Genomic DNA, 16,798 nt, shown 5'->3' on the forward strand with positions numbered 1-16,798 from the left:
TCAAGCTTTCAAATGTCAGAACTCTGAACTCAGAATATAGTGCCAAGCAGCATGGGCTACCAACAGCTATGAACTAGTACAACCTAAAACTGCTCAAACATCATTGTACTGGCCAATGCACATCCCACATTTCACTTCCTGGTGAGAATTTTGATATACATTGTTCATTTTGTTATGATCCTCAAATGTTTTTTTTTTAATATTCCTTAGTTCTTTCAGTAGGGCCTAATTAGTCCCTTTAGAGAAAAGAAAAAACTTGCATTTGCTAATTTTCTATGCTTAAAAACTTAAATTTACTATGTGTCTTTGATTTTGTGAATGGCTTAGTCGTGCTTGTTTTTGAAACAAGGATCAATGTTAGAAGATTGATATATATGAGTACAAGGTTTGATGTCTGTTTAGGATGGAGTGTCCAAACACTAAGATCATGAAACCCAACTCAAATATATCAGAAATTGTTTGCAAGTTAGCCAAAGTGCGCACATTGAAATCCATTGGGGTGTTGTCCTCTGAAGCTCCCGATTTCCATCACTTGCAAAAGCCCATTTGCAATGTTGCTTCACTGAGTAAAAACATCAGTGATGCAAGTGAGGAGAGCAAAATCTATGGCCAAAAAATCCATCTGCAGCACAGTTTAGTACCTGAAGGAGAGGATTCTTGTGCTAGTGTGGAGATCATGAAGATATTTGATAATGTTTCAGCTTTGAAAATGGCATATCTTCAGCTTCAGCAAGCTCATATCCCTTATGATCCACAGAAGATAACTGCTGCTGATGAAAGAGTAAATGCTGAACTTGAGAAACTATGCAAATTCAAGTTTGAATATAAGGAGAAGCAAAACATGAAAGCCAAGTCCACTGCTGCATGTTTTGATCTTTTGCAATCTAAAATTGAGGCCAAAGAAGCTTTTTTGGGGAAGCTTAAGTCACTGAACAATGCTAAAGATTTTAAGATTCTTCGGTTGCACCAAGAGCTCCAGGACTTGGAGATGGGGAATAATAACCTGCATGAGAAGATCAAGAGGATGAGTAAGAAGAGGAAAACAAGTGTTTTGAGTGTTGCAAAGTTCAATGATGTCTTCAAGGCTGCTTCAAAGTCAATTCATAAATTTGCAAGGCCATTAATTAGCTTGATGAAAGCTTCAGGTTGGGACTTAGATGTGGCAGCACAATGGATTGAGAATGAAGCTGTATATTCCAAAAGGTGTGACAAGAAACATGCCTTTGAGGCCTACATTGCAAGAAGAATGTTTCACGGGGTTTCTTTGACATCTTATGATGTTGGTGATATCATGAAGTTTGATGATCCAATTGATGCACTGATGGAGAATCCAGACTCAGATTTTTCAAAATTTTGTAGAACAAAATATCTTCTAGTTGTTCATTCCACAATGGAAGAGTCATTCTTTGGGAATTTGGATCACCGAGCTTTAATATTGTGTGGTAAGCACCCAAGAACAGAATTCTATCAGTTATTTGCGAAAATGGCTAAATGGATTTGGGTTTTAGTAGGTTCTGCAGCGTCAATAAATCCCGATGCAACCATGTTTTTTGTAAATAGAGAAAGCATGTTCTCTGCTTTGTGTATGCAACCTGTTGAGGAGGAAAGAGAGATTGCTGTTCTTTCAGATGAAGAAAGAGCCACTTACAAAGTTCAGTTCATGATTATGCCTGGATTTAAAATTGGACAGACATTGGTAAAATCTCGAGTTTATATCTCAAAACAATGTTAAAGCTATATAGTGATCCTTTTAATTGGTAATTCAGCTTAAGGACTGTATAACTTTTGTACATCATTTTTATATTATTTGGTAGTTTTAGCAAGTCATGATAACAATTACTACTTGGTTATATCAGAACCTAGATCCACCATATTTGTCGTTGTAGTTTTCTTTTTCTAGTTCATATTGGTTAGAGTCTTGATATATCTACTTGTTTTTAATCGTCTCTAGTTTCTTAATTTCTTCAATGAACTGATTTTTTTCCCATTAAAATTGCTCTATGAACTGTACATAGAGAAACTTATTTTTTGAAAATTTCCTTGGGCTTTTGCTCCGCAATCGGGTCAAAATCCTTAAAACACCTAACATGAAATAAGAGATGTGGATGGCTGAAATGCATGATGTGGCTGATGTATTTATTGTTTGAAACAATGTTTATTTATTATGATGCTGTGCTGTAATTATTGTACTGTGGGTAGGATCATAGTTTATGTCTAAACATAGTGCGTTATAATTTCCTTAAACTTTTAACTTGAGGCCAACAGAAATGAATGATTTTAGAATGAAAATTGAAGGGAAAAAGACGCAACCAAAGTTCAGCTACTTAATGTTTGCTGACTTCCTTTCATTTTACTTTGTGGGGAAGGTCGATGAAGTCATCCTTGATATGAATCTTGGACTCCTGGTTATGTCTTGCAAATAAGATAAAAAGCCTAAAAAGGAGCAAAATCACAATTCAAGATTTCAAATTAAGTAAAATAATTAGATATATACAAGATCTTTATAAGGAGGAATGTAGATTGTATCTTGTATACAAGGAGAGGGTCATAACCATAAGGCCCCATAACTATAAATGTAGACCTATAGAAAGATAACCTTGATCTGTTCACACAAGTTTAAAGAGTCACTAAACTGAAAACTAAGATAAAAGAAGAATCAATACGTTATCTATTTTGCTCTCCTTTACTCAAGCCTTATGGAGAAGAGCATATTCTCAGCCATCAGTTAGAATCGAACAACCTTCCTCACTGTCTGAAGAAAACAAGTCCTTGCAGATTTCTACATAGAATCTACAAATTAAATCAATGAAGACAGGACACTTGATGTTTTTCCAGCAGTATAGAAATTCTTCAACATCCATCAAGTCCCTCATCTTCCCTTCTTCCACAATCATCTCCACCAAATAGTTTTCAAAAATCCTGCATGTCTCTTCTACATGGAGAGAAACTTCCGTTTTGTCTAACTTGTGAGCTCTTACATAAGCTGAAGCAATTGGTGCTGAATATGATGAAAAGAGAGGAGTTTCATGCACATTGAAGGGACTTCTAAGGTCTGATAACCTATCTTTGCCTTTAGATTTCCTTAGGGAATGAAATACTGATAATAACAGTGAAGACATTGGATTAGTTGTGTGGGCTTTGGTTTTTGAATTAGTAAGCACGGAGTCCAAAGGGCTTTTATAAGTACTACACTGGTTCTTCCTTCTGAGTATATGAATATCAGCGATAGTTTTTTGCATGGTTAAATAACTTGGATCTAAAGATACCCTTGCCTTCACTTTCATCTCCAAAGTGAGAGAAGAATGTGGTTATAGAAAATTCAGAATTTTAGTTGTTGAAATTCCACATCGACCGTAGATATGGTTAAAGTAAAACTTCAAGGTTAAAGCCAATCTTTCTCTTTACATGTTAGTATTTTAAGTTGAGTTAGGCTCAAATCCAAATGTAATTTGGTATCAGGGCCTAGTCAATATTGGGTCACCATTGATTGTTAAAAATAAATAGTCTGATCTATGAATTCTTTTAGTGCAATTAACTTGACCTCATGAATTTTTCAGCACAACTTATTTTGCCCAGTGGCTTTCTTATTGTTGAAGTCCTACATCGATTATATATATGACTTCTTTATGAGCAAACTTTTGAAGTTAAGTTAGAATCAAACCCAAATTTAAGATTAGAATTGGATGATGGCTTGGTTGCTTTTGATTAGTGTTGAAGATTTAATAGGCTTTTAATTGGCTTCTAGCTCAACCGGCACCTGTTGTAGTCTCCAAAATGTTACTCTTCCTTACTTCTTGCACATTCCATGTAAAAACAAAAAGAGGTGTTAGGCCTTTGGGATGTTTGTTGAAACTTGAGTCCAAGTTGTTGTAACTCAGACTCATGCACAAACACAGATTGTGATGTTCGTTAGAGAGGGGAAAAAGGGAAATTAAAAAGGCGTTAGGTGGGGGATGTAGACTTCAAGTCTTGAGTGTTAGAATCATAGGAAAGGATAAGATAAAATAGAAATGGCACATATAGCATGCATGAATCTATTGCCATAGACTTTGTATCCGTTAGCTATAATTTGATCTTTGACCTGAGAGAGCATCATGGATATAGTAGGTACGGTGATATCATAAGATGTTATCCAATTTTGCATAACATGTTGTAGGTTGATAGACACAAGAGGAGAATACATGCAGCGGATAGGAGAGGATTGAAACTTTTATATTCAACAATAAAAGTCACTTTTCAACGTAAAAGAGATCAAGTTTTAAAGACATAACCATTATTTTACAAGAAAAATAAAGACTCAATAAACTCAATGTTCCTCCAAAAAGAACTCTAGTCACGGGATTTCAAAGATTATTTCTTTTTTAAGTTTTTAAATTTCTGAAAATTATTATTAAATCAATTCCAATTGGTTTCTTGTCCCCAGTACTAATAATGTAGCATAAGTAGGGAAAAATTGTTGTCACAAACATGTTCGATACAATTTATACTAAATAAAAAGACCCATTGATTTATGTAACCAAAATGAAGAGAGAAATGGATAAGATTTGTATAGACATGTATTTGACATGTAACCAAGATTTATAAAGAAAAATACCAAGATCCTCTTTGACATGTATTTGTATGGACAAAGAGCTCAGGCACAGCGCACTGCACCAGGACATGCAACTATTTTTTAATTTTCAAAGAAGCTTACACAAGCTCTTAATTTCTATCTCATTTTTATAAAAATTCTAGTCTCATTTACATATAAATTTTATTGTTATAAACTCATTTTTTTAATCAAGTTTTGTTATAAATTCAAAGTAAAAGCACCAATACAATTGAGCAGAAATAAATAAAAAATAAATGGGACAATTACGTAATGGGCTATAACAGAATTGTAAAAATAACAACCATGTTGGTCTTGTATTGGGCCTGAAAAAGATTATTAAACATTTCAGCAAATCCAATAGATATTGGACATGACCCTCATCATTAAAAGATAAAATACAAATAACAAATAAAAGTAAACAAAAATAAAATTTGCTAATAAAAGGAATCCAATAGTTAGAGAGATATATGTTTATGTAAGCACTAGGCATGTGGGGGATTATGGATAAAAAGGCAAAGGATGTCATCATTCATAAAAGCCAGGAATTAGGGGATAAAAATGAAATCAGCAATTGCAAATGGGTCTCCACTGTTTGCTCAATTAATGATTACTTGTTTAATGTTAAATACATGCATACTCCAAACAAAGCGTGGAGAACCAGATTATGAGTCACAATCCTTCAACCACCAGCAAAATGTTAGTAATCAGAATAGTGAGACAAAAAAAAATAAAATGAATAAGCAGTGATGGAAGGTAATCTTGTTGCTTAAATGTCATTTTTAGTGTCAGTGAAGAGACTTCAAGCTCGAAGGTAGTCCCACATAAAAATGCCTATGATCCATATTTTCTTTTAGCATGTAACTTTTTAACATTATAATATTAACATAATATTTAACTTAGGTGATGTGTTAAAATCTAGGATTCTAATCCATAAAATATGACACTGACAGCTATATTCGTGTAACCAAATTTGTAGTTGTTGTGGATTGTAATTCGGAAAGATTTCCTAAAGATCTGCTCTAACAGATTGCTTCCATAATTAATTAAAAAGTAATATCATTTTACTATTATCCTATCATTTTGATAAGATAATACACTAGATTACATGATTTTATCAATCCTAAGATAATTCTCATCATATAAGATGGCAACCCCAGGTACAAAAACTCTTCTCGCACCTGCTTACTCCTTTACTAATTTAAATATCCGTGTCTTTTTGCGTACACTTTCGTTTTGTATTCTTTCATGATTCAGGTAACAATAGTAGTTGAACCATTGGTTCTTAGATAGCTAACATGTAGGATCTTGAAATGATTCCATATTCAGATATAGTATTTTTTTTTTTTTTTTAAATCTCTACTGAGAGTTTAAGCTAAATTTTTTTGGTACCCCCTTTGCACAACGTTGAACAATGTGTAGGGGAAGTCACTTGTCACAACTATATTACATTTGTTACCAAGGAATTAATAACTTAGATGAACATGGAGTTTATGGATATATTAAAAAAATAAGTTTAATTTTGTTGTAATCTACAGACTTACAAAGCCAGAGGTCTATGCATGTTTGCTGGAAGCAATGATGAGAGAAAGTCATTGGGTGGACATACTTGGTCCCCTTGCTTTCATTTTGAAACTTTTATTGTGTAGTGGACCACCAACTTTATTTTTTTCTATTATAAACCAAATTTTGTAGCTCTCTACTTCTTCCATTTCAGTTCACTTGAAATTGAACAATTCTTAGGCATCACAACAAAGAAACACAGAGAGAGAGAGAGAGAGAGAGATAGAGAGCAAAGGTGTGCTTGAGAATTATCTTTGATGGGTAATAACAGGTTCAAATTGTCAAATATGATACCAAATGCATGGTTCTACAAGCTCAGAGATATGAGCAAATCAAGGAAGCACAATGGCTCTCATGTTATGAAGAACAAAGTGACCTCACCAACAACATCCCAAAGGTCTCAGCCAAGATACTCTAATTATTTCTCCATTGAAACAAACAAGGATGGTAAGTTATTATACAACTCTCCCATTTACACTAAACACTCAGACAACATATTCATTGATTCACCAAGAATGTCATCCAAGAGAAGGACTAAGAGAAAAACCATTTATAAGCCTTCTCCAACACTTGTCTCTTCACCAGTCATAGACACTTGTAGCTGTCATTCCTCAAAAAATTGGATTAAACCAAACCAAACTCAGTCTCATGACTATTATTTCTCCTCCTTAGACACTTCTTCTGAATCAAACCTTCATGAATATGTTTCATCTGAGTCTGAGTGTGATAAGTTCACTGTTCCTGACTTGCTTAATGGGCTAGCCTCTGAATGCAGTTGTAGAGTTAGCTCTTCCACTAATGACATCATCATTGACATGAAAAATGAGCCCTTCATTGGAACTTCTGAAAATCTTGATGGGTTTCAGACAATTTCACAGTTAGGCCTTGCTCCAATATTGACAAAACCAGTTAGGCTTGATGATAAGATCATTGAAGCCACTGAGTTGAGAAGATCAAATAAATTTGATGAGCTAAAGACTCATCAATCTCTATCCGTCAAAATTAGAAAAGAGGAAATGAATAGAACCAAGAAAGAGAGAAAAACCAGTCCACTAGCTAGAATTTCCTCTGCTAATTCTACAGGTATAAGACTAAGAGTCAATTCTCCAAAACTTGCGAGCAAGAAGGTTCAAGCCTATGCAAGAAAGAGTGTGTCATCCAAAGCATGCAAAGCCTCAACGAATGCAGGTTTTCCAGATGGATTTGCAGTTGTTAAGTCCTCATTTGATCCACAAAGAGACTTTAGAGAATCTATGATGGAGATGATTGTGGAGAACAATATCCGGGCATCAAGGGATTTGGAGAACTTACTTGCATGCTATCTTTCACTGAATTCTAGAGAATACCATGATCTCATTGTCAAAGCATTTGAGCAAATTTGGTATGACATGGCTCAAATCAGAATGTGAAGATCTTAATTAGATTATCTAATGCATGTGTATAGTTTTGTAAGTAACATTTTCTGTATCAACTTCTCTTCTGGACTTTAATATAAAGCTCTTTCAATCTTTGATGACTTGAAAAAAATGTAGTAACAACATGGAAGTTGCTGTCAAGAGTAAGTTATTTCTTCACTTGTTTTAAAACTAGTTATGGTTTTTGATTGTTAATAGTCTCCAGTTTATGATGCATTTTCTAGTTAAATCGCCTGATGAGTAACAAACTACTATAAAAATAAATAGATAAAGTAACAAAATATCTATATAATAAATTTTTATTAGAATTTTATCAATATTAAATGCTATCTTTTTTTAAAAAAAATTACTATATATTAATTTCTTATTATGTGTTATGAACGCATGTTAAAAAAGCTGATAAATAAATAATAAACAAATAAACTTTCTGAAAGGCCCTGCCACTTCCTTTTGTGGCTTTTGTTGTTCTGGTTTTTGGTTCTTTTATTGTCAGCTAAATGTCCCTCTCTGAAGATTTTAGTGTCTAAATTAAGAGTAGCTGCTTCAATTCAGTGTTGGAAGATAAAGTGTTTTAAATTCTTCGTTGCAACTTGCAGCCAAACAGCTCCACAAATGATCATAAAGCAAAGGCAGAAAACACTCCCAAGTACAGATACAATAAATGATACCATATAGATACGTGTTTTAGAAATGCCCATAAGTCATTATAAATACAACAAAATGCTAAAATTTATAAATTATTGTGATATTTCTAATTAACATTGGTATAAAAAGTTTTTAAAAATAAAAATAAAAATGTAATTATTGATATTTCTAATTAATGACCATATGTTTTTCTCATTTGTTTTTCCAACTTTTCTAATTAACTAGGCAATTTGACTCAAAATGTTTCAATATTTGTCATGGTGCCGTCCAATCAAATGATCGGAATCAGATTTATGTATGATCCCACAAGAATGCAAAAGTGGCATCAAACATAGAAGAAATACAACAACAGTGAATTTCTTGAATTTTTTAATAGTACAGTATTTTAAGTACCTGTTTAAAAACACGTTAAATAATTTATAAATGTAATCCAACATCAAAATTATAATTAGGAGTATTGAAGTATGAGTAATGTTTGTAACAAATAATTCAATTATTAAGGAAGCAAAGAAGCATACACACATGTCATGAATGAGGACAGTATACATTTTTCGGAAAAAAACATCAGCCATATTGTCAATCTAATAGTTGGGCAGTGTGAAGGGACTTGACTATGTTGCAATAATGTTTGAATTTCAGGTTTTCAATCAAAGGTTCTCATAATGTTGCTGCTTATTCTATTCATAGTTCTCTAAGACGTGAAACTGTGCATATGTTCATAGCCCTGGGCTTTCCCCAAAAACTATATGCCAATTATTGAGATTGGTACTGATAGGTTTAACTTTTACATAGTCAACCTTTCAGTAAATATATTTTCCTCATAAATTAAGATAGATATTTATTAATAAAACTTATAAATTTTTTCTACTTTTCATTCAATATAATTTAATCTTCCTCTAAATTATTTTTTAAACTGATATTTTTCTCAAATCTTTCTATCTCTCAACTTATATTTTTAATACATCTATATTTATATACTATTTAAACTGAAACAATCCCTACAACTTATATAAATTAATTATTTTAGAATTATATATATATATATATATATATATATATATTTGTGTCCATATATCCGTGTGTGTTAGCTTCGGTGTCTTTGTTAAAATTGGTACACTACTTTGGATGCAGTGAAAATGCATTTTACAGGTGCTGCCAAAATTCAATGAACTCGTATACATGTTTTATCATCAAAATCAGTGCCAATGGAGAGCAATGGAACATGTCCAAACCGAAGATATTGCTTGAGTTATTGTAATTAAAGACTATATGCTAATGGGCAGTGTTCAATTAAAGGAAAAGGAACCAAAGTTCATCACATCATGAGGACCACAAAATCATCACAACACAGGCTGGTAGTAGAAATAATAATCAAAGGGAAAGGAAGGACCACGTTAGAGTTGAGGGAAAAAAAAAGACCACTTAGCCAACTAGACATTATTTCTGGATGAAACCTGCCCATAATTGCACAGTTGATCAGTCTCTTTAATTTATTTTTCTTTGATAAAAGTTGATCAGTCTCTTTACATACCCAAATGGTTTCAGGTCATGTTTCTTTCAAAAATCTAGTAGAGACAGAAAGTTTAGATTCTATATAGCCTCAAATCCACCTCTATTTGTAGTCCTGTGTGACAAGTTTATGACAGAAAAATTGAAGTCAACCTCAATGCAACCCTTCAAATATAAAATATGTTCACTACAATGCCTACTAACAGACTTCAGAACAGTATAATTCTACCTAGATCCATTATTATTAAACTTCATGATCAAGGGATAATAATGAGCATTATAATTTTAATTCATTATTCAATTATAGCCTTATAAATAATGGTAAATGTTGTATTAAGCAAATGAGACACCGGTCATGATATTGCTCAACATCTTTGATGATAAGGATTCACTATTCATAGATGGGGTTCATTATCATAATTCTCATTTTTACCATAAGTAAATTCTTGGAGTAGACCAAAAGGGTCAAACATGCATGCTATTTTGGATTGAATATTGATGGGTTTTTTCTTTTCAGGCAATTGCCATAACGTCCAGGGGGCACCCTGAGTCTTGTTTGGATGCTTAGCCAGATTTGGCTATTATATCACATCCAACACATCAATAATGGATTGGTATGGACAAAATGCCTGTCACTATAAAATTGCATGTATGCTTTGTGGTGTTGACCAAGTAATGTTCTACTTGTTCTTTGTGTGTATGGGCTAGGACATATAGGGACAAACAGTGATATAATTTTTACATTTTGCATTGCGGTTTTTTCTACCTACACCATAATTTATTTTTGTATTTTTCAAAAATAAAATTCTAAAAGATATTAATGACTTTCCGGCTTTCAGAATTTTATTTCTAAAAGGGAAGAGTAAAAAAGAGCCCAATAATATATATACTTCTTTTTTTCCCTTGAATAGGTTAATATAGATTGACCAAAAGAAAAAGTTAACCTATAGTCTTGGCCACGTTTCTTGCTCAAAACAAATTAAGAATTTTCATAATTTTGTCATGTGAAAGTCAGAGTCTATTCCTTTTTAAAAATGTTAAACAAATAAGTCCTATTAAAATTTATAAATATATACAAGAGAAATAAACATTGAGTCATAAAATTTCAGTATGAGAAGATTCACATAATTATATATCAATCTAGGTAAAGTCAATTTAGTTTTTTTTAATTAATATATTTATATGAATAATAATAAAAATATCATCTTATTTTTATTTAATCTATTTTTCTATTACTTCATTCATAAATTTTTAAAAACAGAGAATAAAATAAGGATAAAACAACCTTTTTATAACTGCGAATCAAAATATATTAAAAATTAAAATTTTAAGTTCACATTATCCGCGCTAATTAGGCAACATAAAAAATATTAATCAAAACTAAAACTTATAATCATAATTTGTTTATTACTTACTATATCTATCATTTTTTTTTTTCTTTTTCCCGTCTCTCTTTTCATTTAGGGCCTATGCACCTCAAGCAGTGTAAAATGATCATTCAAAACTAAATGGATGCAAATAAATAGCGCACATAATCATATTCAATGCTAACCATAAATAGCACACATAATCATATTCATTGCTGACCATAAATAGCGCACATTATCATATTCAAAAGCATGCAGGTCGGTTTATGGCCTAACTAGTCAAACCAACCACAAGCACAATGAATATTACAATGAATCTTAATATAGATATAGTAGTGCATGCTGGTCCATCTTAATTGAAATGACTTGATTCATCTCAATAAAAATAATTTATTTTTTTTACCAACACAACCATATACATCTATTTACACTCATTTGAACCCAAACACCCTAATAATACATCTGTTTAGGTGTATCTCTGGCCAACCTTGAAAATGAACTTTTCATGAAATAGTACTAATTATTCGTTGAAAGTTTGATACCCAACATCACATCAACCTCATAATTTTCTCTAGTCCATGACACATAAGATATCCATTTTCTTTTTCTCTTGAATTTCAATCCTCAAGAGACAGCAATTTTTAAGTTTTCTTAGCTCTTAAGTTCTGTCTTGCTACTCCTTGAAAAGCACCACATAGTGGCTGTGGTTTTTTGTTGGTAACTTCATAAGGTGTCTGAAATCCAATGTTTTCAACAGCTCCTACTGTCTTGAATAACCGTCTTTTGTTCACTTCCTCAACCAGTGATCTGTGTAGTAATTGGCTTCTCATGTCAATTAGTGACTTGTTCCTTGTTAATCTACGATTATCTATCACCCTTTTAATAGTTGAAGGTGCTTGTGGTCCTGGTAAAACTTTGCAATGGTTCAAAGTGATGGGGTCTTCCCCTGGAGAAAATCTTGTACACTTGTGAATCTTAATGATGGGATGTTTATCTTTTCTTGTAGAAGCCACATTGTGCTCTTGGTCATCCACTGAACAAAAGTTCAAGTTGGAATAAGTCCCATGTGAAGAGCATCGTGAACTGGCATCATCAAGCATATCATCTGCAATAGTGGGTTGTCAAGGTTAATAAGAAAATAAAATGGGTCAAAACAACAATGTTCCTTTTCCACTATATGATTGTTCTTATATAACATTAGATTTTCATGGGGACTTCTTTACAAATTCATGGCAAAGATGAAAATGGAATAAGAGGGAAGCTAAGTGAAGACATGTACTAAGGATTCCCTCATAATACCAAAAGCAAATTAAACTAACAACTCATTACTAGTTATGTCCTGAAGGACACTATTGTTTCATGGCAATCTTAGGTAATTTCCCACATTTAGCCAGGGGAATAGCTTAGGGCCTATTTGGTTTGGAAAAATATTTTTTGTTTCATTTTTATTTTTACATAATTATTACAAAGATGCAACATTGTCTTCACTTTATTTCTTATTTTTAAAGATTTGAACAAGAAACAATAACAAACTTGTTTTCATGTTTCATACGTAAATATTTGAAAACAGGAATCAAAGTAAAATCAAGGTTCCAATTTTGTAATTATTTGTGAAAAACAGAAAACATTTTCTCAAAACAAATATGATCTTAAGAAGCTTGCCACTCAGTCATTAAAGTACACTGACGAAAAAGGACTTCCATAGTAGTGGTAAGGGACAAAGGAGACATACCATGGAGCCAATAATATCCATTTGATAAGTCATCAGCTCTATTGACTGGACCTGATATTGATTCTTGGGATGATGAACAAGAAGAGAAAGAGTGGAAATGATGACGTGGACCTTCATCCTCATCATCATCTTGATAACTAAATGTATGGCAGGTGTCTGAATAGTTACTATTCCTCCTATTTGGCAGAAGCACAGATAACTCTCCTTCAATCATATTTGCAATATCAGAAGGCTCCAAATCTGTGATCTCCAATTCTTTAACCATCTCCATTGCAACATCAATAGGAGTGTCTGTGTAAATGTCAAATGGAAAATATACATTCCTACAAGAACCTGCAGGAAAAGGAAGAAGAAAAGTTTTGTTGTTACTTGCTTCAATTAATTAAGGACAAGTTCATTTACTAAACAAAAGTATATGATGCTGTGGTGAAATTGCAAGAAAATGAATTCAGAGAACTTAAAAAAAAAATAAATTATAAATATAATGAATCAAAGAGGACATTGAGTGGCATGAAAATATTCGATACCATCCTTTTCAGAAATTTTCACTTTGAGAAAGATAGTATCATCATCCGGATTCAGCTTCCCAGTTATTGACATTTCAGTCCTACTTAAATCATCACTCAGTTGAAGTTTTTCCATCTCACTGTAATTCAAAAATGGTTTCAAAATTCCAATTCTTGACACAGATGTTGCATCATCAGACACAAGAAATGGATCATGCAATAATTCTTTTGCTGATGGTCTCTTTGATGCAGCTACAAGACATTTGCCAATAAACTTTTGTGCTTCTGCATCTTCAATCCGGAAAAGTGCTGCTGGTAGCTTCCCCTGAACATAAGAAGGAAAAATTTATATATATATAATATCCTAGATTTACTGATATTTTTAAACCTTAAACAAGGATCTGAATGTACCGATGTCACTTTCTTGTATATTTGCGCAGGGTTAGTACATTCACTATATGGATAATCAGATGTAAGCATTTCTAAAACACACATGCCAAATGAGTACACATCAACAAGTTCATTGTATTCTTCCTCATACAATTCTGGTGCCATGAACTCGGGGGTGCCTAGCACAAAGGAGAAAGATTTAACAGGCAACAATTAGCATGGCTCAATACATGCAACACTCGTTGGTAAAAAAATAATAAATACCTATAACACTGTGGGCTGGCAGTGAACCATGGAGAATTGCTGCTAGACCAAGGTCACCAACTTTCACTTGTCCAAGATGGCCATTGACAAATATGTTATCACATTTGAGGTCCCTATGAATTACTGGAGGATCATGTTCGTGTAGATAAACAAGACCCTGTAGGATTTGGCGTGCCCAACTCTTTATTGCTTGTACGCCTATGTGCTTGTATTTCTTCCTGTATCTGCACAAGTCACAAACCTATCAATTTATCAACCATAAAATCAGTCAGAAAGGTGTTACATACATTTCATACTCAAGGACTGCCACCCAAATCAACTGATCCTAAGAGCTCATGATTATGCTTTCGTTGTTCGTCTGACCTCTGATAAGAGTTCATTCAGGAAGACTGGTTGAAAGTTTTAATAATGTCCCTTGTATCTAACAAAATCCATTTGAAGACTTTTAGTCCTAATTTGAGTTGGAATGATCCCCAAGTGAAAGAATTACTAGGTAAGAGCCACAAATTCATTTTTAATTTTTTTATAGCTCCTTAAAGATATGTTGATGGTGTAGCTTATTATAAAAAAATAAAACAAATCCCAGAAATTTAGCATTACCATATGTGCATACCAGGAAACTACATATGCCTCCTAGTCCTAACTCATTAACATAGAGTTAAACAGAATAATTACATACTAAAATGCTAGGATTAAATGAAAAGAGGAATGCAATTATAGTCTGGGGAAATCAGATGTTGTACTCCATTTCAAAGGAACTACAAAATGGGACTTAAGCATAGTCTAATTTATAGTTAGAAAGGAAGTTACTCTCTCAGTGTCCCTGAAGTAAACATTTCTGTAATGAAGTTGAAGGTCTTGTTCTCAACATCAATCCAAGAGGTGTAGAATCTCATTATGGATTGGTGCTTGAGGGTACTGAGAAGATGAACCTCTAAATAAAGCCGCTCCAAGTCCTCCGGTTTGCGAAGAGCCTCATTGAGCTTGACCTGATTCCATGCTACCTCTATTCCAAGGACCCGATCAATTGCTTTATACACAGTCTTCATTGCACCTTTTCCAAGAATATCTCCAACCTGATCAGATAGAACACAGAAATTTGGTCACATTAAGTCAACTGTGTGATGATGGCATCCTAATTTCCTATTCAAATTTCCTATGCATGCAAATTTGCAACAACTCCCCAGTATCAATCAGATTGATCCATAATAATAGAAGTTCAACCCCAAAGGATTCTGCTTTTAAATATTGGGACATGAACCATACCCAAATTTTATTAGACACAAATAAGCCAAAGATAAGTCATAATCGATAACATCTCTAATCACTTTGCATTTGATTAGGCCTGAGAATTTCGAATCAGTTCTTTCTTCCAACTATCTAGGAGTTCACTAAATCTACTAAACAGAATCGAATGGCTCAGTCAACTCACCAAGACTAACAAAAACTGTTAAGAAGTCGTTTCCACACACACACACAAAACTACCTTTTCCCATTCAAGTAACACCCAAAAAATCCAGATTCAAATAAAATAAGAATTGCCACAACAAATTAAAAAACAAAACATCAAAAATTACACAATTTAGAACTCACCCGGGCATATCGACCAGTTGGGTCGGTTTCCATATAACGATGCTCAGCTTTATCATCATCCTTATTCTTTTTATTGAAATACATGTTGGATTCTAAACTATATTATATATGTTCTAACTAAGTGCTATAATATAATTTGTACTGCAACTTTTGTGCAGAAAGAGTAGTAGAAAAAGAAAGAGCAAAAATTTAAAAATAAAAAAACAGAAATAGTTTGTGGTATCATCTAAGATTGTAGAGTCCTAAATCCGAGGCTTTCCCTCATGATATACGTGGGAGAAGACCCCAAAAAATAGCCAGAAAAGCCTTGAGTAATCAATACTCTGCATTATCCTACCCATCTTTACACCAACCACGCATGTAAAGGGATCATAGTCCTTAGCAACCATTTGATTTTGTTTTGTTTTGTTTTGTTTTTCTTGTTTTTTTTTTTAAAACCAAAAAGTGCAGAGAGAGAGAGAGAGAGAGTGGAGGCTGCAAAGATTTGACAGATGAGTAGAAGGGAATAAACGGATAATAATTTTGCTATGAAACTGACAGGTTCATGTCACTGCCCTTTATGTTGTTGAGAATTTTGAAGGCATATATGGCACGTGTGGCTTTTGTTAAGGGTCAGTTTTGGACATTCCCAAGGCGCGAGTGGAAGTGATTGTGGTAGCTGTAGATAGAGAGAACTAGAAGCAGTGCACGGAACTCGAAGAATCTGCGGCCACACTTTGGTATAAGCATTTGTGGAAAAAAGTGGAACAAGTTCTAAACAAAACAAAAACAGAACTTGGTAAAAAGAACAAAACCCAGAAAGGGAAGCAGAAGCTTAAACGTGGGAGATGATAAAAAAATGAACTTTTTGAAATGGGGTGGGTGAGGATCTGTGCAAGACTCAAGCTTTGTATATAAAAAAGAGAATTGAGAAAAAACTAGAACTTGTGGATATGTATATCAGGCTAGAGTGGACCACATTGTGATTGAGGTGGCAAAGTTAGATGGTTTGTGATTGTGTCATGTGTTTGGAGATGTCAAGGATTAAGGATGACAAGGTTGACTATGGGGACCTTCTGAGCTTCTGATAATAGGGCCATGAGGTAGGTTGTGATGTGTTACTGTTTCTCACTTTGTCATGTTTTATTGTCGTTTATATTGAGTGGATAATCTTCTAAATATGAAAATCTAGCTAGTTGATATTTTTCCATGTCTATCCAAATCCTAGTCCCCCCATTCCATCATGT

General features: G+C 33.3%; 4 protein-coding genes across 4 annotated transcripts in view; 2 read left to right on the forward strand and 2 right to left on the reverse strand.

The window, feature by feature from the left end:
* The first annotated feature begins 403 nt into the window (after nucleotides 1-403).
* LOC113851219 (protein GRAVITROPIC IN THE LIGHT 1-like) lies at nucleotides 404-1,732 on the forward strand. Its single transcript, XM_027481691.1, has one exon. It carries the CDS (start codon nucleotides 404-406, stop codon nucleotides 1,730-1,732), a length of 1,329 nt encoding a protein of 442 aa, XP_027337492.1.
* Nucleotides 1,733-2,714: 982 nt separating this feature from the next.
* LOC113851220 lies at nucleotides 2,715-3,239 on the reverse strand. The gene has a single exon (XM_027481692.1). It carries the CDS (start codon nucleotides 3,237-3,239, stop codon nucleotides 2,715-2,717), a length of 525 nt encoding a protein of 174 aa, XP_027337493.1.
* Nucleotides 3,240-6,325: 3,086 nt separating this feature from the next.
* On the forward strand, nucleotides 6,326-7,560 carry LOC113851389 (transcription repressor OFP4-like). The gene is made up of 2 exons (XM_027481854.1): nucleotides 6,326-6,724; nucleotides 6,785-7,560. The coding sequence occupies exons 1-2, from the start codon at nucleotides 6,409-6,411 to the stop codon at nucleotides 7,558-7,560; spliced, it is 1,092 nt and encodes a 363-aa protein (XP_027337655.1). The 5' UTR covers nucleotides 6,326-6,408.
* A 3,605-nt stretch (nucleotides 7,561-11,165) lies between these two features.
* The window catches only part of LOC113849942 (probable serine/threonine-protein kinase WNK4), a 28,877-nt gene continuing 23,244 nt past the window's right edge, over nucleotides 11,166-16,798 (reverse strand). Inside the window, exons 3-9 of the mRNA XM_027480207.1 lie at nucleotides 15,573-16,230; nucleotides 14,790-15,055; nucleotides 13,980-14,203; nucleotides 13,737-13,894; nucleotides 13,347-13,650; nucleotides 12,820-13,152; nucleotides 11,166-12,192 (exon numbers count right to left, since the gene is read on the reverse strand). Coding sequence (XP_027336008.1) covers nucleotides 11,729-12,192; nucleotides 12,820-13,152; nucleotides 13,347-13,650; nucleotides 13,737-13,894; nucleotides 13,980-14,203; nucleotides 14,790-15,055; nucleotides 15,573-15,656 — 1,833 coding nt within the window. The 5' untranslated portion in view covers nucleotides 15,657-16,230 and the 3' untranslated portion in view covers nucleotides 11,166-11,728. The remainder of the gene's footprint in view (nucleotides 12,193-12,819; nucleotides 13,153-13,346; nucleotides 13,651-13,736; nucleotides 13,895-13,979; nucleotides 14,204-14,789; nucleotides 15,056-15,572; nucleotides 16,231-16,798) is intronic.

Source organism: Abrus precatorius, unplaced genomic scaffold (genome assembly GCF_003935025.1).
Source record: "Abrus precatorius isolate BTA unplaced genomic scaffold, Abrus_2018 Scaffold9, whole genome shotgun sequence".
NCBI classification, from domain to species: domain Eukaryota; kingdom Viridiplantae; phylum Streptophyta; class Magnoliopsida; order Fabales; family Fabaceae; genus Abrus; species Abrus precatorius.

Coding starts and splice junctions, on each gene's coding strand:
- LOC113851219 (XM_027481691.1), top strand. CDS start 404: ATGGAGTGTCCAAACACTAAGATCATGAAACCCAACTCAAATATATCA.
- LOC113851220 (XM_027481692.1), bottom strand. CDS start 3,239: ATGCAAAAAACTATCGCTGATATTCATATACTCAGAAGGAAGAACCAG.
- LOC113851389 (XM_027481854.1), top strand. CDS start 6,409: ATGGGTAATAACAGGTTCAAATTGTCAAATATGATACCAAATGCATGG. Junction 6,725..6,784: donor TAAGCCTTCTCCAACACTTG/TCTCTTCACCAG, acceptor GGATTAAACCAA/ACCAAACTCAGTCTCATGAC.